The 25,451-nt window shown below is 37.2% G+C and overlaps 1 protein-coding gene across 2 annotated transcripts in view; it reads left to right on the forward strand.

Annotated features, from left to right (window-relative positions):
• Nucleotides 1–25,451, forward strand: part of fbxw8 (F-box and WD repeat domain containing 8) — a 148,381-nt gene that overhangs the window by 81,749 nt on the left and 41,181 nt on the right. The window contains exon 7 of one of the 2 annotated variants that reach the window (XM_059988302.1): nucleotides 5,369–5,587. The exons of the other annotated variant lie outside the window; for it this stretch is intronic. Within the exon in view, the coding sequence (XP_059844285.1) occupies nucleotides 5,369–5,587 (219 nt within the window). The remainder of the gene's footprint in view (nucleotides 1–5,368; nucleotides 5,588–25,451) is intronic. 2 annotated transcript variants of the gene reach the window in all.

Raw genomic sequence — 25,451 nt, forward strand, 5'->3', positions numbered from 1 at the left:
TTCAATAATACACTATTCTCAGCTTTCTGGTGTAGTGATATGCATCTAGTCCTCTGTAGAATTATCTTTATGTTCTTTTGGCATGCTATAACATTCTGCCTTTTTAATTAAGGTTAATTTCCTTGTTTGACTATTATGAGAAATACTGTATACTGGATCACATTACAAGTTGAGAGGGAATACAGTACACCTGCAGGGCATGTGTGTGGTGCCTTTTGAATACCAAGCTATGAATTATTACATCTGTTATGAAGCTATCCTATTCAGGAAGATGATAATCCTGTACTATGTGATAGAAGATTTTTTAAATGTGTAGGGTGTACTTTGTCCCAACAAGTACTATGCAGTAGTATAGTACTGCATAGTACTATGAAATTTCCAAGCTGCAGACAGAAATGTCTGCATCATGTAGATTGGCGAGGAACTAATTAAATGTGAGAGTAAGAGTTAAGCCCCTTCAGGATAGAGCCACCTAGGTCAATGATGGTACCAGAGATCCAGTCTTAAAGTTGGGTATTGAAGTACAACATATTATGTAAACCCTGTACCATTGCCACCTTACATGTTTCATGTTTCTTCCTTCTGCTATTCATTGTGGAAGAGTACCATTTCATTAACTGAGTGAGAGTGTTATTTGTCCATGATTCACCTGATACAATTGAAGAATTTGTGAAAGGAAGGTGAGGGTGTATTGGAATTAATTGAACAGTGATGATGTGTAAGAGGAGAGTTTAGGATTTGGGACAGGGATAAAGATGTGGAATAGGGAGTAGAAAGATTTAATGGGTAGGGTAGTAGGGTAGTGTGTTGTTTGGATAACACTAACAGGATAAGAAAATGTGTAAGTCGAAAGAATTAGTAGATGATGGATGTGAAGAAACCAACAGATGAAGACTTCAGGGTTTGGAACAGGAAAGACCTATTTTTAGAAAAGTAATTTGCAAGAAAAAGTGTTTACAATGTTGTGCTGAGGAGATCAAAGGAGAATACAGAATGTTGGTGATTAACAGGCAAGTCCATTGAAGATTAGAAGAGATGCTATGAAAGTTAGACCTAAAGAGAATGAAGTGAGTGGTTTTATTTGAAGCAGTAAATGGCAACTGAGGTTTGTGGGACTACAACTAGAGGTCATGGGTTAAGGGTGAAAGGTGAGAAGTTTAAGGGGAACGTGAGTGGAAGCTTCTTCGCTCAGAGGGTCATGAGAGTGTAGAATAAACTGCCTGCTCAGCTGTTCATGCAAGCTTGTCTTCAACATTAAAGAGAAATTTGTTTTGGTACATAAAGGTAGGGATATGGAGGTAAGTGGTCTGGGTGCAGTTTGCTAGGAGTAGGTGATTTAAATGGTTTGGCATGGACTAGATGGGCCAAAGGACCTGTTTCTGTACCGTATTTTTTTTAATCTAATAACTTATGTACAGATCTTGCTAGTACCTTGTACTCCCACTGTGGTAAGATTTTCCTAATTTTGTGATCCACCCCCTTTGAAATTAAAGTCAGTATCCCATTTGCTTCCCTAAATACTCCTGTAACTATATGCTAACTTTCTGTCATTTCTGTGCAAAGACCTTCAAATCCTTCATCGCTGCAGCTTTCTACAGTATTTTTCTGGTTAAATGACAAACTGTTTTATCATTCTTCATTCCAAAGTGAACAACCTCACATTTTCTCACTTTATTGTCCATTTGCCACCATTTTGCCTACTTACTTAATCTGTTAGTATCTTTCTGTGTACTGTTGGATTGTTCTCACTGCTAGCCATTTCCTTGACTTTTGTATCATCTGCATTTGCTACCTTCCTCCAAATCATTGACAGGTCTGGAAAGCAGCTGTTATCCCTGAGTTGTTTCCTGTGGCACTCCATAGTTTACAGGTTGCCAATCTGCAAATGATCCCTTTACTCAAATTTGCTGGTTGATATCAGCTTTTGTTCTAGAAATAATAATATATTATCCTGAACACCAAGAGCTCTCTTGCAAAACACTTATCTTTTTAAAATCCAAATGTATTGCATGTACTAGTTCTCCTCTTTCTATTGTGCTTGGTACTTTGGCAAAGAACTTTAATGAATTTGTCAGACAGCATTTCCTTTATTTATTCAAAGTTCTAGTCTTTAATCTCTGGACCACTTCTACCTTTTTCTATAATTATTTAGAACTAATAGAATTGTACTCCCAAAGAGCTCTCCAAATGCCAGTATATTTACATGGCCCATCTCTTTCCCTGAGAAGAGATCCAGTATTGCTCCTTCCCAAGTGGCTTCCTCTTTATTGTGTGAGGAAACTGTTTTGAAGACACCACACAAGTTCTGCTACATTCCAGCCCCTTGGCACTCTGGGTGACCCAGTCAATACCAGGAAAACTGAAATTTCTGACTCATGCTAATCTACTACTGTCACAACCATGTGCAATTTCTTGACCCATGTACTCCACTATATTTACTCACTCTTTCGGCTCTGATAGTAGCTCTTCCCTCCAAGAAGCTTAAAGACATTGGGCACATGGGAACACCATACCTATGTGTTCCCCTCCAACTTGACTGCAAAACATATTGCTTTCTCTACACAGTCACTGGTTTTAAATCCTATAACTCTTTACTCAACAAGGAAGTTGTTCACCGCCTCTTCTCAATACTAATGAGGAATACAGAATAAATGCTGGTCTGCCAGCATTACCCAGGTCTTAAGTAAATAAATAAACAAACAAAACAGATTTTCTCTAAAGTTCAGACTCAACTGTTTGACATTTAAATCAGTCAAGATGCAGATGTTTATTTCTAGGTGCTTATCACTGCTTCAAGGACAATGAATTTGAATAATCAGGCATTATAATCATATCATATACTGCCAGTGTTGAAATACGTTCACATGAAATTTAATAGCTTTGTCACTGCTCCACCATATTTCTATTGTACTTTAAATTGTAGAATCATAAAATGAGCTTTACCTGTAATGGAGCCGAGTAGTATATTGTGCTTGAGACAAAAAATGTAGTTTAAAGTACAAAAGAACTGAGAAATGGCTTGAATTAAGAGCTTACTCTACACTTTTTTCTTTTGTTAAAGGAATAGTTAATATCCTATCTGACTTGCCATAGTAAATTATTCATATATTTGTTTAATCATCAAATTAATTTTTGTGTGTATATGTATGTGTGTGTGTATATGTATAAAAACACACACACACACACACACATTATATATATATATATGATTATGGAGCACTTCTGTATTCCCTGGTTTATACCTACTCTGTCAACAAAATAGATCTTGCTAATCTTTTACTTTTTCCATTAACTTTCCCATTGGAATCCACAAAAAAGTATTAAAATCCTTATCTTTATGATTAGCTTTGATCAAAATTGAAATAATCTTTGTGCTTTGTGGTTCATTCTATGCCTTGTTGCTTCAATTTAATTTTATTGTACCTATCTTTATCCTAAATGTAAAGTAATCATTGTGTTATTCACTGACGCTTGTTAACAATGTGTGTATTCTGCATGGTCAATAATATTTGTCAGGGATGAGTATGCCTCTACATTACATCAGTGACAGCCCTTTAAATCTACTACACCACACAGTAAAATGTTTTGGACATTCAAAGGATGGTCACAGCCTGATAATGAAAGCCAGTTTGTCCAAGTGTGCATGTTTTAGTTACTAGGCAGTTGGTATGTTTTTGGAACTATTCTTTTTACATTGAACTTTGTATTGTGAAGAGTTAATTCCTGAACCAAGACTGCGGAGCAATGGTTCTCTTAACATAGCTTTTCAAGGTAGAAAACTGGCTGAAATCAGGACAATAAAATTGTACTATTTCAGGAGTTTTCCCTTCACAGAAGCAGCAAAGCTTGCATTTAACTGAACAGCAGGTGTATCTTAAGCGGAAACTGTGTGGAAATTTGTGTTAATATGAGAGTCAAGATACTTGGCTAGTAGTTTTTTAAAATGAATAAAACGCCAGTAGTGGAGCTTCTTCATTTAATTATATAAGTTGATCTATACTTTCTAATTACCCTGAATATCACAGAATTTCATTGTTTCTTTAGTTATTTCATTATGGGTTTTTATGACATAATTTTCTTGCCAATAATTATATCACTTTTGTTGCCCAATGAGAAGAATACAGAGATACCATTGACTCATTTGTTAATAAGTAAGTTATATGATATGTTAGATAAATAAGATATATTAAAACCATTTAAAAGCTAATAAAAGTGTTGCTATTGAAGATTTAATTAACCGTCATATCAAGATTGCCTACGAAAAATAACAAAAATTAGTGAATAAACAGTAGTTGCTGTATTACATTTCAGATTATTACTGTGAGTAATAAATCTGTTGTAGCTATCTCATCCTTTGCTCTGTTTTTGCTGGCAATATTTACTATAGTCAGAATTGCTGATTTGTTAGCTCAGTACTGTCCCTGGCATTCAAAAACCCACAAAGAAACCATTCAGTATAGTTGCATTTAATATATTCGTACTTGATGGCTTTGAAATGGCTCTTCAATCAGACAGGCTTACTGTTAAATTTTAATTGAACAACTCTGCCAAGCTGATTTTACTGGAGGTTGCTAATAGGATAACTGGAGGTAGCTACAGAGATTGTTTATGCTTCCACCTCCAGCAACTAGTAGAATATCATTTACTGAGCAGTATTTTTAGCCCAGCTTTCTTGGTTTATTGTGTCAGATGTTTTGAGCTTGCAGATAAGCAGTTCCAATGTAAACTAACCTGCCTGACAGAAGCAGAATGCATGTAAGTGGAGGAGTGGAGTAGGAGAGGTGGGGTGGATTTCATTGAAACCTATTGAATATTGAAGGGCTTAGATAGAGTGGATATGGAGAGGATGCTTCCTTTAGTGGGGGAAGTCTAGGACTAGAGCACTCATCTTCAGAATAGAAAGATGTCCCTTTAGAACAGATGTGGAAGAATTTCGTTAGCCAGATGGTGGTGAATCTGTGGAATTCATTGGCACAGGCTGGTTGTGGTTGATAGGTTCTTGAATAGTAAAAGCTTCAAAGGTTATGGAGAGAAGCAGGAGAATGAGGTTGGTAGAGATATTAAATCAGCCAAGATGGAGTGGCAGAACAGTGGTGATGGGCCAAAAGACCTAATTTAGCTCCTATATCTTATGGTTTATGGTCTCTAAATATGACTACATCCAAGCTGGTCTATGGTAAGGCTATTATTCTTGCAGTAACTGATAACTAAATCCATTGAGAATGAACTTCATTGAAATTTCTTTATGCTAACGATTTGTTCCCTTCCTGTGAACCACAATATATATTAAACATGTATAATTGATTCTTCATGTGTTGAGATTCATCCATAAAACTGCTAGTGCCTATTTGTTCTCATTATTTTGTAGGTTAGTTATCTACAGCTTGTTCCAGATGCTCTGAGTACAGATGGAAATGAAACATTACTAGCAGCAGCTGAAGATACAGTTTATTTACTGAGACCTGATACAGAGCCAAAGGTGCTTCATTCCATCTATGGAAATACTGTGACCTGCTTGGATGTATCCACTAATTGGGTTGCCTGTGGTGTCAGAAACTTTGGTTGGATAATGAGTGAAGGCAATAAGGTAAATTATTTTCTAAATCAACTGTAAGAATTTATGATTTTAAACTGTGGCAACAGTTGTGGCAATATTTATTTGTAGTTGTATAGGTGAGAACACAACACGATAGTCTATTACACAGCAGAACTTTTTAATCAGCACAATCTTACAGAGTTGAATCAAAAACCTAATCACTTAGCATGATTATCTCCTCATTTCACCAGATGTACACATTTGAATTTTTCTTCCAAGTCTTGTGTTGTAATAAATCTGTACTCAAAGAGGTCACCAGGCACTTACAGTGATGTAAGACAATGGAGGAGTACTTTTGGGGAATGAAGTGCCAAAGGAGCAAGTAGATATTGGGGGTGGGATTCTAATTCTATCAATAAGTTTGTTTTTGTTTAGTGACTAACAGATTTACTTCCATTTAAAAGTGAAATAGCTGGTGGTTCTGTGTTATCTGCAAAATGCAGGCTGACGACATGTAATCTCGTTTTAAGTGGAACCTACTAGATTACGTGTTAAGGAGCTTGCAAATCGCACGTAGCAAATGTGAATCAGAACAGGGGACTGGCAGTGATCAATCTGTTGGAACAGTCAGATAAAGTGAAACCAAAAACTACTAAAAATGAACTTTGAGTGGCTTGTATAAATTTTGAAGGTGTTAGTATGATCAGTACTTGGTATGTGTAATTGTTTCAGATAAACGGACTGTTACATTTTATATTCTTAGGAAGGTGATTATCTTCTTGGTCACTTTTTCTATTAGCCATTGTCAGACTGCCATTTAATATGTACATGTTGAAATCCACACAAGGAAATTGAAGAATGTGCCAGTATTGCAGCTTTAAAATGAAATGACTTGCAGCTGAGTATCTAATAAATGTTATGAAGCTTACCTAGTCAAAATTGTCTGTAAAATACCAAAAAAAAATTAGTATGTTCTGTTGATTACCTTCTCTTCTATTGGTACTTCCCGGTTAAAAGTTTCTTTTCAAAAACATCTTAATTATCTTCTGCATATTCTTCCCAGCCATTTCATGTACCTGTTTAACCTTCAATTCCAGCAGTAGGAATTAATTTTTATATACAAATTTTAGTTGCATATATACATTTTATTGATATTTCTCATCGGCTGCCAGTAAGTGGGCAATGCATATTAAATCTCAGGATTGTCCGCAAACAAATCAAGAATCATAAAGCCATATAGCACTGAAGCAGACCTTTCAGCCCTCTCTGCACATGCTGATCATCGAGTACTCAACTATACAATAGTGATTCCATTTATCAGCACTCGATCATTAACCCTTTGTACCTCATTGATGTTAGATCCTTCTTAAATGTTGTGAGAGTTCCTTCTTCCACCACCAACCAGGCACTGCATTCCAGGTTCTGGCCATCAGAAGTGAAAAATAGTCTTCTGCAGGTCCCCTCTAAGCTTTGTATACTTCTATAGGTCCACCCTCGTCCTGCTTCTCTCCAAGAAGTTCCAAACAAAACTTGTCTCTCCTCATAACTCAAGTACTGGCAACATCCTGCAATCTCCTCTGTAGCTTCGCCATTGTAATCTCATCCTTCCTGCGGTATTGTATAGGTTTTGAAATGTTCATCATAGTTAATGTGAAGTTCTTATTAACAGTCTCCAAGTCTATGTCACAGTTCTACAAACTATACATTATTAAAACAGAAATCCACTACAGTAAAGTTGAATCATATTCTACTTTTCTTTAAGCCGTATTGAAAGATTTTTAAGAAAGCAAACACTGCAAACAGTTTGAAGATATTGTAGATTGCAGTAAAACAGTTCATGCAACGTTATTTTGTACTTAAGATTTTCAAAGTTTGCATTTGTCATACCTTTTGTCTCTAGAACTAAATATGATGTAATCACACAGAAAAATGTTCTGTATTTTCACTGTGATAGGCATAGCACAGGTCAAATCATCTCCTGTGCTGTATCATTCCATTCTATGATTAACAGAATGGTTTGATCTGCAAGCATATTGGTTCAGTCAAATCTCAAAAGTGGTAGTAATTCTGCATTTTGCTTGATTTGCCACCTGTCACAATTTTAATTACACTCACTGGTAAGTTTAATAAATGGTTGGATCTTGTAAAAAGATCATGTCAGGGTGAGTATAGTTTTCATTATGAGCAGTAGTATGAGATTAAGCTCTGTTTTTGATTTAGAAATAAGCTGTCACAACTCTCAAGAGATGTGTGTCAAGGAAGATCATATTAGATAAATTGTATTTTCTTTTGTGTCTTCAGCACCTGTCGACATCTGAGCTGGCTTATTCCAACGCATATCAAAGCTGTTTAATACTCCAGCGTTACAAAGATTTTTTTTATTTAATAAAAAACACTTGTAGGGCACTGGATATTTCATGGAGTGCTGATTAAGTTTTGCTTATAAGCAGTTGTAGCATCTTATTCAAGGCAAAATGTACCATTAGTGGAGCAAGTAATAAAAAAGCTACTTTGGCTATACTTTGGCACTGTGGAGCTGGTTAAAGTTGGAAACAAAGTTTTCGTTCATTTAGTGTATTGTATTGTGTAGCCTCAAGTGGCTATAATGTTGTGTTGTGATGCCCTGTGCAGCCAAATATACGTTTACCTTCTTGTTTGAAATTACATTCATTATATCAGTGCTCTAAGGTGAATTCATATCTAGGTGTCAATTGTGAAAGTGATCTATCAAATTCCAGTTTATATCTCTCATGAAATAAGTGCTGTAAAATACCTCCTACCCCCCCCCCCAACCCTCGCGCCAACCCAATTCCTTCATCCTTTCCTTACAATTCAAACACTCCATCTCAGATATAATTCTCATGAATTTTCCCTGTGCCTTCTCCAGCATACCACATTCTTCCTATAATGTAGTAGCCAGTATTATACCCATTACTCCAGCTGTTTGCTAAGTAGTGTTTTATTAAATCTACCATGACTTTTGTTGTAAAACTATTGTAACCTATGCCCTGGTGAATGAAAGCAAGTATCCCAAATGCCTATTTCACCACCTCAACCACCTGTGCTCCTACCTTCAGAGTTGTACATTGAAGTCTCCCAGCTCATGAGTACTTCCTTGGGTCCTAACTTGATTAATCCTCCCAAGATCACCTCACACTAAGCAGGATTAAATTCCATCTGCATCGTTAGTCCCCCTTACATGCTGATCTGTATTATTCTATAGCTTACAACTGTCCTTATAACACCAGCAATTTTTGTGTTATCTTCAAGCTTTCAAATCATACCTCTTGCTTTCATGCCCAAATAATTAATGCACATAATAAAAAGTAAAGATCCCAGCTCTCAGATCTTTGGTACACACCAATTGCAGAGTTCCAAACATAAAAACAACTCTGTTTCCTATTACCAAAGCAATTTTAGATCCAATTTGCCAATATTCCTGAATCCTGTGGACTCTATAACTTTTTGAAACCACTTCTGATGAAAAGATCTTGCTGCAATCTATCTAGATCATATCAACCCCATTCACTTGTCTATACATTTTGTTATTGCTTCCAAAAATGTGATATTAGTCAGACAGGATTTTCCGCTAACAAAGACATGCTATCATTGATTAATCCCTGCCTTTCCAAATGTCACTCTGAAATTTTCCTAATCACAGGCACATTGTGTTGGTTTGATTTGTGAATTTAGTGGGTTTATTGTTATTGAATTATACTGTTATAAATGCACTGGATAAGGCATTTATTTTATAAGCTAGTTAAGCTAAGCTAAGCTTAGTCCTAACGAAGGGTCTCGGCCCGAAACGTCGACATCGCTTCTCCCTATAGATGCTGCCTAGCCTGCTGTATTCTACCAGCATTTTGTGTGTGTTGTTGTAAGAAAATATCTTATGTGTATAATGATCAAACTCTTACAACTTCAAACAGATTATTTCAAATCAAGTCAACTTTTATTGTCATTTTGACCATAACTGCTGGTACAGTGCATAGTAAAAATGAGATTACGTTTTTCAGGACCATGGTCTTACATGACACAGTACAAAAAACTAGACCGAACTACGTAATAAAAAAACACAACACAGAGAAAGCTACTCTGGACTACAGACAACATGAGTGAATCTGCAGATGCTGGAAATAAATAAAAACACAAAATGCTGGTAGAACTCAGCAGGCCAGACAGCATCTATGGGAGGAGATAGTGACAACGTTTCAGGCCGAAACCCTTCATCAGGAGTGAAGTAACATGGGATGGTCGAGGGGGAGATAAGAAGTGGGGGGAGGGATGAAGTAGAGAGCTGGGAAGTGATAGGCTGAAGAGAAATGGCTAGGGGGAAGGTGGAGAATTGTGGAAAATAAAAGAGAAAGAAAGGTAGGGCTGGGAGGGAGATTATAGTGAGGGGGAAAGAGAGAGAAAGAGAACGAGACTAAAATTATAGCTAGGGATGGGGTAAGGGGGGGTGGGGGCAGGGGTATCAACGGAGGTCTGTGAGTTGAATGTTCATGCTGGCAGGAAGGAGGCTACCTAGGTGGGAGATAAGGACTACAGACCTACATTGGACTGCATAAAGTGCACAAAAACAGTGCAGGCATTACAATAAATAATAAATTAATAAATTAATTAATAACATTAAGTCTTTGTAGAGGTGCTGCTAAAATAAAACCAAAATTATGTTTAGAAATGTGGATTTCTTGCATAGGCTCTTGGAAGCAGGTTTCCAAAGTTGCTTTCATTTAGAGCTTGTCTACCCAACTTGAGCCCAATGGGATCTGACTACCTGTTTGGTTCAGGTTTAATTGGCTGAATATTTTTGGTTAGGTTTGAGTTGGGTTGTGCTGATTTTGCTTAGAACTTTACCCAGATCTGATTGTATTAATGAGATGTTTTTGTTGGACATTTGATCATGGGTTGGAAAATGGACTTCATTCTAATTTAGTAAGGCATTTTCAGGGCATGGATGTCAAGACTGATTGTGTATTCACAAATGCCTTCTGATTGGTGTGGAAAAATATAAGTACTCAGACTCAAGTGAAGTTTAGATTAGCTTTGGGGTTTCAAATATACAGACAAACTTCCATTTTCAATAATACATTTTAACATCACTGGCATATATCCATGATATTAAATCTGAATGCTGTAATGGTGGCATTGTTTCTCATTTTGCAATATTTGCAGGAGTATTCAGTTTCATGGATGAGAAAAATCGTTCAGTGTATCTTTGTACAGGTTACAATTAGGGACACAAGATTTGCACTTCAAGACTTGTGCAGTAATCCACAGCCACTGTACTCCTTTAGAGGAGCAAAATAAAAATATAATGGAACAGCCTTTTTAACTTATTGGCAGTGATTTCATTTTCTCCAGTGTGAACAAGTCTGTATTACTGTAACTTAAAGTAATGTATCAGATATTTCAGAATAAAACTCATTGGAAATAGAACAGGGACCATCTTGTTTGTCTTTTTCATTTGTCCCATACATTGCTATGGTGCAAGGTCCCAGTAGCCCTCTAAAGTGCAAACGCTTACAGTTTCACACATCAAACAAATGCTGACAGGTGCTAACCAAACAGAAGCTAGGCAGTGGAGAGCAGATTCTGCATCCAAACACAGGAGGTACAGAAGCTTGAAGTCACACACTACCAGTTTCAGGAACAACTGCTTTCTTACAGCCATTAATTTCTTGAAGTGACCTGCATAACCCTAACTCTGTGTTAGCAATGAAACAGTACAGACCACCTCTTGCACTGTGACGAACCTGTTTCTAATTGTTTTTGCAGCGTTTTTTCTTCACTTTCTCATATAATTCAAGCATTATGTTCTGTGTGTTGTCTAAATTACATGTCTATGATACTGCTGAATGCAAATATTTAATTGTACATGTACCTCAGTGTACTTCTGTACAAGACACAAAACTTGATTTGATTTGACTTGAGTAAGCCAAATCAGCTACCTCCTAGACACCAGCTGAAAGATGCAATTACTTTTGTCTGATAATTTAGTTATGAATAAATTTATGCATTGCTTTCTAAATGTGAAATTTAAGTTGGGAAAATAGAATTACAATGGCAGGAAATACATTTGCATGCTTAGAGATGCAATGAAGAGTGGGTTACTAAATGGAAGGCAACATTCCACAAAAATGAAAGGAGAAGCTATTTTAAAAAGCCTTCAAATTGAGGTGTCATTTATTAAGACTGAATTAATAATGTTGGTGATTGCCATTTAACAGTGTAATTAGATTAGAGCAAATTTTGGAAAGATGACCTTCTCACAAACAAGTAGCCATTTGAGACAACTTACTTGAGGCATTCTGGCACCCTGGGATTTATACGGGAAATGTGGATTTGCAATTGCAGATCTTTTCCCAAGATGCATGAACTCTGTAGTTCTCTCTTACTTAGTATTTTCTAAGTGTGAAAATGCTCAGTTTTTTCACACTTAGTTGTTAAATGGATCCAAGTCCTGTCATGGTAATATGCAGGTTAAAATAGGTTAAGCTGCTGATTTAAAAGTCAATCATTTTCTAATAGCAAAGGAAAATAACCTTACGCTTAACTTTTTTTCTTAAACTGACTCAGTTCATTTCAGAAAAACTGTAGGTAAACATTGGATCATCTGTTGCATACCTTGTGAGAATATGTTCAGAATAGCTTTGTGTAACTGAACAGAAAGGCTGGTTCCTAAAAATATGATTGGGTAATTTAAATTTGCATAACCAATCAAGTGATCCGATTTCCATACAGCTGCTACTAGGTGAAGTTGGTACAGGTGTCTGGATCAACCTACAGGGAAAAATTAGGAATTAGTGACATCACTTTGACTGTCAGGCAGCACAATATTTACTAACTGTTTCGCACATGGTTGTGTTTATTTTCTAAAATAGAATGTCTTCATCATAATAAGAGAGTGTGTTTGATTGAAAAGTGAAATAATTAGTTCAATATGAAGTATGATCTGAACAATCTACTGGAAGGAAAAAAAGTGCTTCTTTCTTTATGTGTAGCTATATATTCATTAGTCAATAAAATACAGTCTTCTATACAATGTTTTTAAAAACTCAGATTAGTTACTCCATAGTATCCCAAATCCTGTTGCTTTCTATGTAGTATTGTTTTTGTTTGTTATTTATCATTTTATCTCTTCAGTTTGCCCTATATCTCGGAGTAAGAGGCTGACAATTTGTATAGTTTGTGCATAAGAAAATATTTATCCTCCTAAAATATCTTCTCAGTTTTGTACATCATGATATAATTTCTTTACAACAATGAATTGATCAAATGTGATTCTTTTGGCCCTTGAATGAATAAAACAAAATGGCAAAATTATACACCTCTAAAACACTGGTTTCCTCAAGAGACAGGATTATAAATTAGCTTTATTTTTGTCAGTACTGTGTTTTTTTTTTCAGTACTGTGGATTTCTACTGTATGTACAGCATGATTAAAACCGTAATATTCATTTTAGAAATGATTCTACAACTTGGCACTAGTAGAATGCAGCACGATCAGATGTGCCTGCTGTAAACTTAACCTATAAATGGTTTGGCTTATATTCAAAGATGACATCATTTAAAAGAAGAGTAAAACTGCTCTTCAATTTGTTATGCATTATTCATGCACAAGTTGCTTTGTTATTCTTCCTTACCATTTACTGTATGAATTATTTCATAATTTTTCCTCCCTGGGCTATACTACAGAGTCATTGCAGATCCATCAACTGCACTTAAGTACTATGTCTCAAATTAGCCCCCCTCTAACAACAATAGCCATCACAATTGCTGTTGCTGTGAATTTGCACTACAGATGAAGCATTTCTGTGTCCCGCGATGAACTTTTTTTATGAGCAGCTGTCATGTTATAGCTCTTGGCCTTTCTCAGACCTCAGCTGCGTGATATTTAGGGATTACCAATTTAAACTCAAGTCAGCTTTGATGATTGGAAGCATTTAAAGGTGCATCATTGTGCCACCTTAGAGTTTTTGGACAGAGTGTTTTCCAAGGATAAACTGACTCCAAAATTTTCACAGCCTGGCCATGCAATGCTTGTCACACAATGTCTACCTCACCAAGACCGTTATTTTGCATCTAGTTTTTTGTGATTACACTGCCAAAATGATGGATTCATAATTACAAATTCTGTTTAAAGGATACTATCTCTGTGATAGAAGCAGGTGTAAGCCTCTTGTATTTTCTCTGCCATTCAGTAGGATCATGGCTGTTCCTTTATTTTAACATCACTTTTCTACACTAACCTTGTATCCTTTGATTCCCTAATATCTAAAAATCTTTGATCTCTATCTTAAATACACCCAGTGAATATTCTCCATGGGTAAAAAGTCCCAAAGATTCCTTACCTTCCATGTCTCTGTCCTGAATGGCTGAGCCCTTATTTTGAGATGCTAAATACTGGCTCTAAACACTTAATGTATAAAATTTTTAAGTTAAATATTGAAATCTAGAATTTTAAATCAAAATTGCAATGTTATTATGGTTTTGATTGTTATGATAATCAATCTTATGATTGAAAGCAACACATACAAAATGCTGGAGGAACTGAGCAGATCAGGCAGCATCTTCAGGACTGCCTGAAATGTAGACTGTTTACTCTTTTCCGTAGATGCTGCCTGGCCAGCTAAGTTCTTGCAGCTTTTTGTGTGCGTTCCTTTGGATTTCCAGCATCTGTAGGTTTTTGTGTGTTAATGTTATGATTCATAACATTTTTGCAGAGTGTTACAATTTGTCAAAATGCACAAATTAAATCAGTTCAGTATAATGTCCAGTTCACTTTTATTTAGAGAATGCTAAATAACTATTCACAGGCAGAAAGTAGACTATTGTCTTATCCTGATCTATGGTTGATAGAAATACTAAACCCCAAAATTTCTTCTTGTGAAATAGTTTATTGAAAACAGTTCAGCCACAGTGCCCTTCCAAGCTGTCAGTTGATTATTGGAACACAAGAAAGTACAAGTAGTCATAGTCAGCCTGGCCCTTCAAACCTGCTCTGCTATTCAGTATAATCTTAGATGAACCTCATCTGTGCAATCTCCAAAAAAAACTCACTAGCCGCCATAATTCCCTGCATGAGAGCTTTTCAACAATTTACCACCTCTGCAGGGAGAAATTCCTGTGGACTTTGGTTCTGAATGACCACCTTGTATCTTGTAACTATGTCCCCTCATTCACTTTCCCACTGATGGAAGTATCTCAGTATCAGCCCTGTCATGCCCCCTTTAGGCCCCATATATTTCAGGAAGGTCACTCTACATCATATAAACTCCAGAAAAAATACAGATCCAACTCTTTTAGCCATTTATTGTAGGAAAACCTCTGTTTCCAGAAATTAGCCATGTGAATCAATCTCCAGTGGCTATTGTATCCTTTCTCACATAAGGGCATCTGGACACAGTACTGCAGGTGCAGCTTCACAAATATCCTGTACTATAGTAACAATACATCTTCATCTCTAAGCTCTAGTCCCCTTGCAATAAAGGACAATAAGCTATCTGTCTTCCTAACTACTTGGTGCACCAGCATTGCACCACGCACAAGAACATGTAGATTCATTTGTGAAATCTGTCCATTTAGATAATGGTCTGCCTTTTGATTTCATCTTCTCACAATGTCCTACGTTACTTTGCATTTGCCAAGTTTTCCGCCCACTCACTGAACTTGTCAATATCTGATTGCTGAGTGCAAGAATCCTCATTGCATCATACCTTCCTGCTTATTTTCGTGTCATCCGCCAACTTGGATAACTTACACTGTGCCCTTCCCACAAAGCCATTTACCCAGTATCTAGTTGTTTGGAAATCCTAATGGTTCAGCGATTTACCCAGGACCCCATTTCCCACTCTTTCTTTTAAGCTCACTGGGACATAATTTTCTGTGCTTCCCTTAACTTCATTGGGGGCCTTGTTTCACCTCCTGTCTATTAACTCAGCAAAGGCTCTTGTTCATCAGTGGATTCTTTATCCTTTTGCCACTTTATACTCAGCAGGAATTCATTTTGTTTCCCACACCTTATTTGAACACACTTGGATCCTGTTCTCAAGTTCAAGTTCAAGTCGCTTTTTATTGTCATTTCGACCATAAATTGTTGGTACAGTGCACAGTAAAAACAAAACAACGTTCCTCCAGGACCCTGGTGCTACATGAAACAACACAAAACTACACTAGACTATGTGAGACAGCACAAGGCTACACTAGACTACAGGACTGCATAAAGGGCACAAAACAGTTCAGGGCAGTACAATAATTAATAAACAAGACAATAGGCACAGTAGAGGACAAATGACAATATCAGTCTGGACTCTGAGTATTGAGGAGTCTGTTGTCTCGGGGGGAAGAAACTTGCACAGTCTGGTCGTGAGAGCCCAAATGCTTCGGTACCTTTTGCCAGATGGCTCTGGGGCCCTGTTACCCCCACTCCCTTCAGAGTCAGCAAGGACCCTGTTTCAAGCCTTCCTGTTAACTCATCTGATCTATTGGAAAGCATGTGGTGCTATGATATAACCTTTTTAAAAATAAATTAAAGGTGTGCTGGTCAATGAAGAGGAGCAATCTCTAATGGTCTGGAACATTTGCTCATCTGGTACCATAATAGTGTGCTGGATTATCAGAGATTTACCATATGTAGACATTAAGTAATTAAGCACCAAGAACTGATCCTTTGGTACTCCAATATTTACATTCATCCAGATTTATTTCTTGGATAAGATGGCAGTGCACGTGCTCACAGCGGCCTCTCTGGATCCAACCACCAGTGTAATTGTTCTTCCTTTATATCTTTCTTGTGATCGCAAGACACTACTGGACATTGAGATTGCCAAATACTGCATGTCTACCTCACTGAGTTGCTGGAGAGTGGTGGAGCTGCACAGCATGTACTTGTTGTGTGCCATGTCACTGGCTGTTACATCCACCCAGGGAAGAAAGCGTTGGAGCTGGTGCACCATCCAACAAACAGTGCAAATGATTGTCTTGGACATTTTGCTTGTGATTGCAAGACACTGTTGAACATTAGTAATGTAGAATACTGCAAGTCTGGTTCATTGGCGAGACCGTCGGCGGGGCAGCTGCGTGACCTCAGTTGTTACGCAGACTAGGCCCCCATGCCGCAGTATCACCTGTTGCAGCCACCAAGGGGAGGAGGTGCCGGAGGCAGTGTGAGAGCAATGGTATGGCCCCTCCCATCGCTGCTGCTCCCCATTGTTTGTTCTGTAGAAGACAAGCTGTGTTTGTCTGTTGCTGCACTAGCGCGTGATGAGGAACTGCTGCGTGCTTGTTCTTATAGAATCATGGCTCCAGGATAACATCCCATGCACCACCTATCTTCAGACAATGCCACTCAGGTCAATGAGCTAGTATTATTTTTTGTGACAGTAACTATATGTGCTATGTGCTCTATATGACTGTATATACTGTGTTTTGCTCCTTGGCCCTGGAGGAATGCTGTTTCATTTAGCTGAATAACAGTTTGACTTAAACTTGAACTTGAATGAAAAGGGCTCCTTAATTCTAACCACAAGAGATTCTGCAGATGCTGGAAATCCAAAGAATGTTGGCTCTTTATTCCTCTCCATAGATGCTCCCTGAGCTGCTGAGGTCCTCCAGCATCTTGTGTGTGTGTGTGTCTGTGTTACTCTAGATTTCCAGCATCTGTAGAACCTTTTATATTTATTATTTGCTGTTCCACTGCAAACTCTCGTCAAGATTTTCCTACCCTAAAGAAGTTTAAGTCTTCTCTTTGATAGGATTTCAGGGAGACCCTCTCTCACTGCTCCCTCTCTGTAATCTCTGCCACCTTCCAACTCTTTGACCATTTTATTCTAACCCTCTGTCTTCTATATGGTAAACAATTTTCAATCCATGGTAACATACTAAGAGTTTTTATTCTGTACATCAGCCTTTTTTTTAACACTTCATCATATACCTTCTGGAAGTCCAAGTACACTTCATCCACTGGTTCTCCTTCATCTTGTTTTTCTATTAGCATTTCTGAAAATGTAGGATTTATCTATAAGGCTGGAACAGAACATATGAGAACCCCATTTAAGAGTCATGCACCTAAAATTCCCATCCAAAAGCATAATACCTTGTTCCTGTTTTAGCCTTGCTCGCAGTCACTATAATTGATCCTTTCTCAGTCTCATCATTACTTGCCACTCTGGGAATTATGATGCCAGTAGGGTTTGAGGGCATTTAAGCTTGCATCTGATCAAACATGCATTGCAGCCACCCCACCTAGTGCTAGCTATAGAAGAAGCAGCAGAAGTCCTGAAGTATCAGTTCTTAACTTAATTTGGTGGGTCTGGAGGACAATTAAGCACTGGCAACCAGTTGTCTGCATCTTTATTTCAGTTTAGGCAAGAAGCGCACAGAGAGGAATTAAATTAGGCCTGGGAGGTAAAATGCTCCAGCTGTGAGTGCGATGACATTAGTCACACCTATTCACCTAACCAAAGCCCATTCACAGATACTACATTTTAAATTTAGTTATGCTTTCAGCATAGTGAAACAGTCCAAAATGTTTCACTAGAGCAGCAAGCAGTAAATATCTTGGGGCAAATAAGTTAGTAACAGTTTGTGCTACATAAAATTAAAATAATATGTTTTCTAAGTTATTATTGGTTTTCATAACTGTTTATAATTCTATGCTATGCAGCCAGGTTGCAACTACCACTTTCCAACTACTCAAGATAGGAAATTCTTCAAGAATTTACTGAAGGCATTGCCTGATGAATTTATCAAGATTCTCCCATGATGGTACTGTTCCATGTCCTGCTTATTTTGAGGCTATTCTGGCCTCCATTCAAATGAGAAACATAATCGTTATCTCAGCTTTCATCTCATCAGATATTGTTACATGATGATATTGAATCCTCTTTCAATATCCTTTTACTGAAGAAAAATGTTTTTGCGAGCAGAGTCCCAGTCTGATCTTTCTAGAATACAATTTCTCAGTTCTGTTCATTAGAAGAATTTTTTTGGTACTTTTTTCCGTTGTTCAATATGTTCATTGCACACCAAATATAGTCTAACCAGGGTTGTATATGAGCTTAATTCCCTTGCTTTCCAGTTCTTTACCATAAATAGTTAAGCCCAGTAGTTTATTTTACAGCTTTGATTTGGTCATTACTTAGTTGCATACCCATTTTAAATGTTTATTTATCACAATCCTAATTTGCATTAACTGGATCCTAATTTAATACCATGGAATAATTTTAAAAAACACACCAAACACTGATCTTTGTGGATCACCACTTATTGCTAAACTTAGTAGCTACTGTTTGTTTTCTATTCAGTAAACAGCTTGTTATCCATTCAGCTACTTGTCCTCTGACACCATACATTGTTTTTTTCTAATATATATAACCTTATCAAACAACTTTTGAAAATTTAACTGTTAAAAATATATTGCATTCCAATTTCTGGGGTGGGGGTAATAAAGTATTCAAGGAGATGGATCAAGCACAATCTTCCCTCTGGAAATCCATTATGATTAATTGTTATTGCCTTGTATATTGTAACATATTCTTCTGTTGCTAGAAATATGCAAATGTATATACCCAACCCAGAGCAGAGATTTTGTCTTTTTTGATGCCTTGATTATCTTCCCCTTCTTATGCTACTTATATTCTCCCTCTCCCTCTCCTCCTCCACCTCCACCTGTCCCTGGTGACCTGCTATGTCTGTATATAATATCAAACGAGACATAACGGATTACTCAACTGCACTCTGAAGTAGCCAAAACACTATGCAATTAACAACACCAACACTGTATTCAGGAAAGCTCATTACCACCATCAAAGGCAAGATTGGATTGGATTATCCAACAAGAAATTTGGTAATCACTGATGAAGGCTTGATTGCATGGTCCTACCAGATGATTAACAGAAAGCACTGGGGCACATATCTCAGACCTGACCTTTTTAGGTATGGCTGCAGCACATCCCTATCCATTGTAAATAAGGATACTACTGAGAAATATCACCAGGCTTTTCCATGTCAGTCAGCTGTGGGGAAGTTATGTTTCAATACAAATGTTGGAACCATCTTTACCTTCTTCTAAATTGCATAAATATTCCTCTCTACTGTGAGGTTAAAGCTCTACACTTCACTCATTTTCAGCACTTTCTCTTTACTCCCCCCCCAACCCTCTCCAATTCCAGATTCTGTTGCTTCCTAGGTGTCACTCAACCTGAGGCCTTAGCTTATGTGGAGGAACACACACAAATGCTGGAGAAACTCAGCAGGTCAGGCGACATCTGTGGAAAAGAGTAAACAGTTGATATTTTGGGCCAAGACACTTCTTCAGGACTGTTTTCCAGAGATGCTGCCTGACCTGCTGAGTTCCTTCAGCATTTTGTTTGTGTTGCTTTAGATTTCAAGCCTCTGCAGATTTTCTTGTGCTTACGTAGAGGTTCGGGTTTGGTGGAAAGTCTTGGTAGAGCCAGGATCATTGAAGTCGAAGGCTACCCAATGAAGCAAGGACCAGGATATTGTGGCACAGGACCAGTGATTGTCCCTATTTGCCAGTGGGCAGAAGGTTGGCATTTTGGCAATCACGCTATTGATTCTGCCAATCTGACCACCTTTCAACCAAAAAAAGCAAATAACAGCCTTTACTCAAGGGTATTATTGGTTGCTTAAGATAAGATCTATCTAATGCAAGTGAATATTGGCACAGATTCACTGTACTGTGGTCAAGGTAAAGTGTTTATAGTAATTGTCACTCAAGAAGCATGAATTATACTTTCCAGCATATTCCTTTGTGTGCATGATAGCGCTTAAAACAATTAAGGGGTTGCAGAGTGTAACATGTTATGCATTTGTTGCACTCTTCTAAGTGCCATACATCTATGAATAATTTATCAAACGGGGAAAGGAAAATGGATGGCTTGTTTGGTCAGCTTGGAAAGAAGAAATGGTCCATGATACTTAAAGCATCTGCATTTATCAATCATCTGTACTGAGATTGCTAATGTTTTTTTTATCTTTCTCATTATGATAATAACTGAATCTAATGGTAATGTTCATTTGGGATTTGTAAATTAGTAATATCTTCTCATAAGTAACTTTTAATCCTGTTCTAATTGTGCAATATTTCGAGAATGTAAGTTTCAGTTATTATGAAGCTGTCTTCAAAGCTTGATTAGTCTGCAATTTCCATAATTTATTTGGTTTGTAGCCTTTTGCCGTATTTCAGTCATTTAATTCACAAATGTGTCTGTGTGAAAGATAATTGTTGAAGTAAAAAGAAAAGCACCAGAAAAAAATTGAAACCATATTGAAGAGGATTTCCTTCATGAATAATCAAGACTGGTAGAGGATTGAGACTGAAAATTTGGCGTAACTCATATTCTGCATCAGTAGCCTCAGTGAATAGAATATAGCATTGCACAGAGAAATGGGTGACTAATAATAAACAAACTGTGCAGTCTTCCAGAAAACTTGGTTCTGCAAAATGTTAATGTTGGACAAGGATGTTAGATCATAAATGATGTTAACTGATATTTCTTGTATAATTTTACATTAGAATTTATTTAATCTTATTGATTTTATACAAATGAAAATGTTAGAGTAATGCCTGCCTGTAGTATTCAATAGTCTATCTTGAAGCAAATTTTGATTATTGGAAGCTAATGGGCGGAGCAGGGGAGATGATGATTGAGGAGTGGGCAAGTTTGTAACAGAAGGGATGGTCCTCACAGCATTGCCAAACATGAAGAGATAAGTGTCAAATACTGTAGATTGCATGTGGAGTCTGGTGACATGGAAGACAAAGGTGAAGGTAAAATCAAGGAAGACACTGTCTTGATTTTGGGATGTGGTAGAAGAAGTGGAAGAAATGGAATGGGCCGAATCTGGCCCTGGTCAGGTATATGAATCCTCAGTTGAGGGAAGTGCCTGCCTTAATGGAAGCTTTTGTGTGAATGTTAGCATCTTCAAAGTATGTGGAAATGGAGAAGCTGGAAGCATAACAAAAATAGTCACGAGGTGTGGGGGTGGGGGAAGTAATCAAGGTAGCTATGGGAGCCAGCAATTTAAAGTGAATATTGGTTTCTGGCCTGTAACCAACAGAGCTGAGTAAGGGAAGGAGAGGGGTGGAGTTGGACCAAGGAGAAGGAAGGGTGGAATTTGACAGCATGAGTTCATAAAAAGTTGTTCAGTGTGAGAGTAAAAACAGATTGACAGCATCAATACTGAAAAAGATGATGTGATTATCACTTTTCTTAATTAACTAGATTGACTACCATGTAATAACCCAGCAGCTTGTATAATCATAGATATGATGGCTTGGGAGAGCCAGAAACTCTATTTACTACATTTATGTTGTAATTTTAATGTGGATGGAGCACAAAACCGGTGTTCATGAAAAATGAGAATAAAATTCAGGCAAAGCTTTCTATCGTGTGAAATGAAAACAAGGTAAGTCCTGGTAAAGTGGTATTTTGAGAAATATTTAAATACGAAAGGAGAAGGGGAGAAGGTAGAAGTACAGGAAATGGACTGAAAATTGTCCATCATTGGTTGAGGAAAGTAGAAAATTTGCTGTAAGTATTGTTTAGAAAGTCACCATATCAAAGTGCAAAAGGAAAGAGTGGAATGGGAAATAGACTCCGCACAAGGGAAAATGGGAAAAAGTGTCATCTGTGTAGGTATAGGAATCAGCATGGGAGAGTAGTGGTGTTAGAGAATCCGAGAAAGAAAAGAAAGTAAATAGGACAAAAAATGAAACAAGAGGAGGGAAAAGTGAAAATTAGTTTAAAAAAAGGTAATGAAATATTCTTGGTATTGCAAGAGCAAGGGAAATATTGGGAATAATCGTAATAACTGTGTCTATAGCAAAACTATTTAGAAAGATGATTCTTTCAAAATTACAATAGCTAAAGGCTCTGTCACCATTTGAAGTTAAAAGAATAAGGGGGACTTCCGGTAAGATGGCGATTGTTTAGTTGCTCCGAACTTTTGCTCCGTCATTCTTCCTATCTTTGCACTATATGTCTCCCTTCTTAAACCTTAGTTAGGTATTTTATTAGTTCTCTTTTACCTGCCTGCGAACACATCTATCTTATAATGGCTACCAAAAGTACTAAAACCGGGAAAAAGGAAATTTCTACGGCTTTGCCGGCTGACATCCTCGCTGTTTTGGAACAACATCGACAAGATATTTTAATGGATTTTAGAAATAGATTTAGAACTTCTTTCAACCAGCTGGATTTCAAATTGGATCAAATCAATGCTGGAGTGGATGAACATGCTGAACATTTATCTCGCATTGACTCAACTTCTGAAGATTTAAAATGCCGTGTTCAATATCTTGAAACTCTCTGCTCCAACCTAGAGGAGAAGAATAGTAAACTTTTTTCCAAAATGGTGGATCTTGAAAACCGGAGCAGACGTTGCAATCTACGAATTCTTGGTTTGCCAGAGGCCACCGAAAAGGGCTCTCCCGTTGAATTTTTTTCTGATTTTCTCTGTGAGATTTTTGGGAACGAATTTCTTCTGACACCACCTGAGCTTGAAAGGGCTCACAGGATGTATGTTCCTCATGCAACTCTGGGTTCCTGTCCACGGCCGGTAATTTTGTGCTTTCAGCAATACCAGGTAAAAAAACGTTTGATTATGGAGGCACGCCGCAGAGGTACTTGTGCTTTTCAAAATGCGGTCTTTCGTTTTGTGGAGGATTATGCCCCCCCCAGGTTCTGAAGATGCATGCTGAGTTTAAAGGTGTAATGAAAGTGCTTTTTGATCGCGGATTCAGACCGTCTCTTCGAAATCCAGCCGATCTTCGAATTACGCTTACTACTGGAGATTATAAGTGGCTTAAGTCCATGAAGGAGGCTGAGGCTTTTGTTGGAAGTCTTCCGGCCACCCCGTCTTCTTCGGAACCGGCCTGACCTTCTAAAATAGTTGATAAGTACTTCTCGAAGTAAAACTATTTTTTCCGAACTCAGACTTTACTTGAATAATTCAGACATTATCTATTGAAACTCTAAGGGCTGTAGTCAATCTCTCCCTGGACTTGGTGCGTTTTTTCTAAATAGATAATCTAAGTTTAATGTTTCCCTGCGGATAGTACTTGTGTAATCTATTTTATTTTTGTATAACTTTATTTATAGAGATCTACAATTGACTTTAACTTGTTTTGGAGGTTTGGAGTTTTTATTGAAGGCCTCCCTGTTGGTTGATTCATAGTTTAAGTTTTGCTTTTTTTTCTGTAAATGGTTGATAAGTACTCTCTTTGGATTTATAATTTCCCCCTTTTCTCCCTCCCTTTTTTTTCTTTTCTTTTAATCTTTTATAATTTTTCGCGGGTAGGTTAGTTTTAGTTTTCTTCTGATTTTCTTTGTATTAAGTTTTATACTTCTGTTGAAGTTGTTCCTATTTGTAATTCTGTTTTCTAGTGCGTAAATTAGTTATTATTTGCTATAGTATTTATACGGAACTTTTGTTAACGACACAGAACTGGAAGGCATACTTGGGTTAATTTTTTTGGTAGAGCTAGCTGCTTTTTTAGGTAGCCGTCTAGTTTTGGGTTTCGAGGGTGGGGTGGATTCTCCAGTTCCAACAGTACTCACTGTTTCTTTTGTTTTCCTTTGTTATTCAGGACATGTCTCTGTTTTGATTCTACGGATCTATGTTTACATTTTTGCTCCCAGACTGTTATTGTACTGCTTGATTTTTTATATGTCTGGCTGCCTTCTATGCACTAACAATTGATAATGGTTAATACACTTAAACTTGTGAGCTGGAATGTAAAGGGATTGAATCATCCTGTTAAAAGAAGGAAGGTCTTCTCACATATTAAACAACTCAAAGCTGACATTGCTTTCCTTCAAGAATATAATAAAGTCGAGTTAAAACTCATATTCGTAGTTTTGATAATTCTCGGCTTTTGTCAAAGTGGGCGGGTCAGCATTTTCATTCCTCCTTTGCCGCCAAAGCTAGGGGGGGGGGTCTCCATCCTTAATAACTCAAATATTCCTTTTGAACTCCATAATAAGATATCTGATACAAATGGCCATTTTATTATTGTTTCTGGTAAATTATATAATACTAAAGTTGTACTAGCAAACCTGTATGCTCCCAATTTTGATGATGTTAATTTTTTTGAACGTTTTTTCTCCTCACTACCAGACTTAAACTCATACTCTCTTATACTGGGTGGCGATTTCAATTGTTGGTTAGATCCTAATTTGGATCGATTGTCCTCTGTTACTAGACTACCTACTAAATCTGTCTTAGCTATTCAATCTTTCCTCTCTAATTATGGTATCTCTGATATATAGCGTTTCCTTCATCCTACTGAGAGAGATTATTCTTTTTTTCCACATGTTCACCATACCTTTACTAGAATTGACTACTTTTTACTCGATAATCAACTTATTCCATTTGTCTATTCTTGTGATTATCAGAGTATACTGATTTCTGACCATGCCCCAATTACTCTGTCTTTAAATTTTCCTGGTCTCCCTCAGAGGAATAAACACTGGCGTTTTGACTCGACTTTATTATCGGATGATGATTTTCTAAAATTTATTAAGGATCAGATAACCTTTTATTTTAACACCAATACATCATCTGAAATGTCATCCCAGATTTCTGGGATGCTATGAAAGCATACTTGAGGGGTCAAATAATCTCCTATACAGCAAATCTTAATAGAAAGTCCTGTGCAGATCGATTAGACCTCATTAATCAGATTAAAGAATTGGATCAACTGTATGCTCAAACTAAGAATCCTGAATTATACAAGAAGCGTGTAGAACTTCAAACTAATTTTAATATTTTGTCTACTCAACCTGTCGTTGCCAACTTCTTGAAAGTAAGAGTCGCTTTTATATTCATGGTGACAAATCTGGTAAATTTCTAGCCAATCAGCTGAGGCGTTCCAAAGCCAAACAACA

Source organism: Hypanus sabinus, chromosome 13, assembly GCF_030144855.1.
Source record: "Hypanus sabinus isolate sHypSab1 chromosome 13, sHypSab1.hap1, whole genome shotgun sequence".
Taxonomy (NCBI): Eukaryota; Metazoa; Chordata; class Chondrichthyes; order Myliobatiformes; family Dasyatidae; genus Hypanus; species Hypanus sabinus.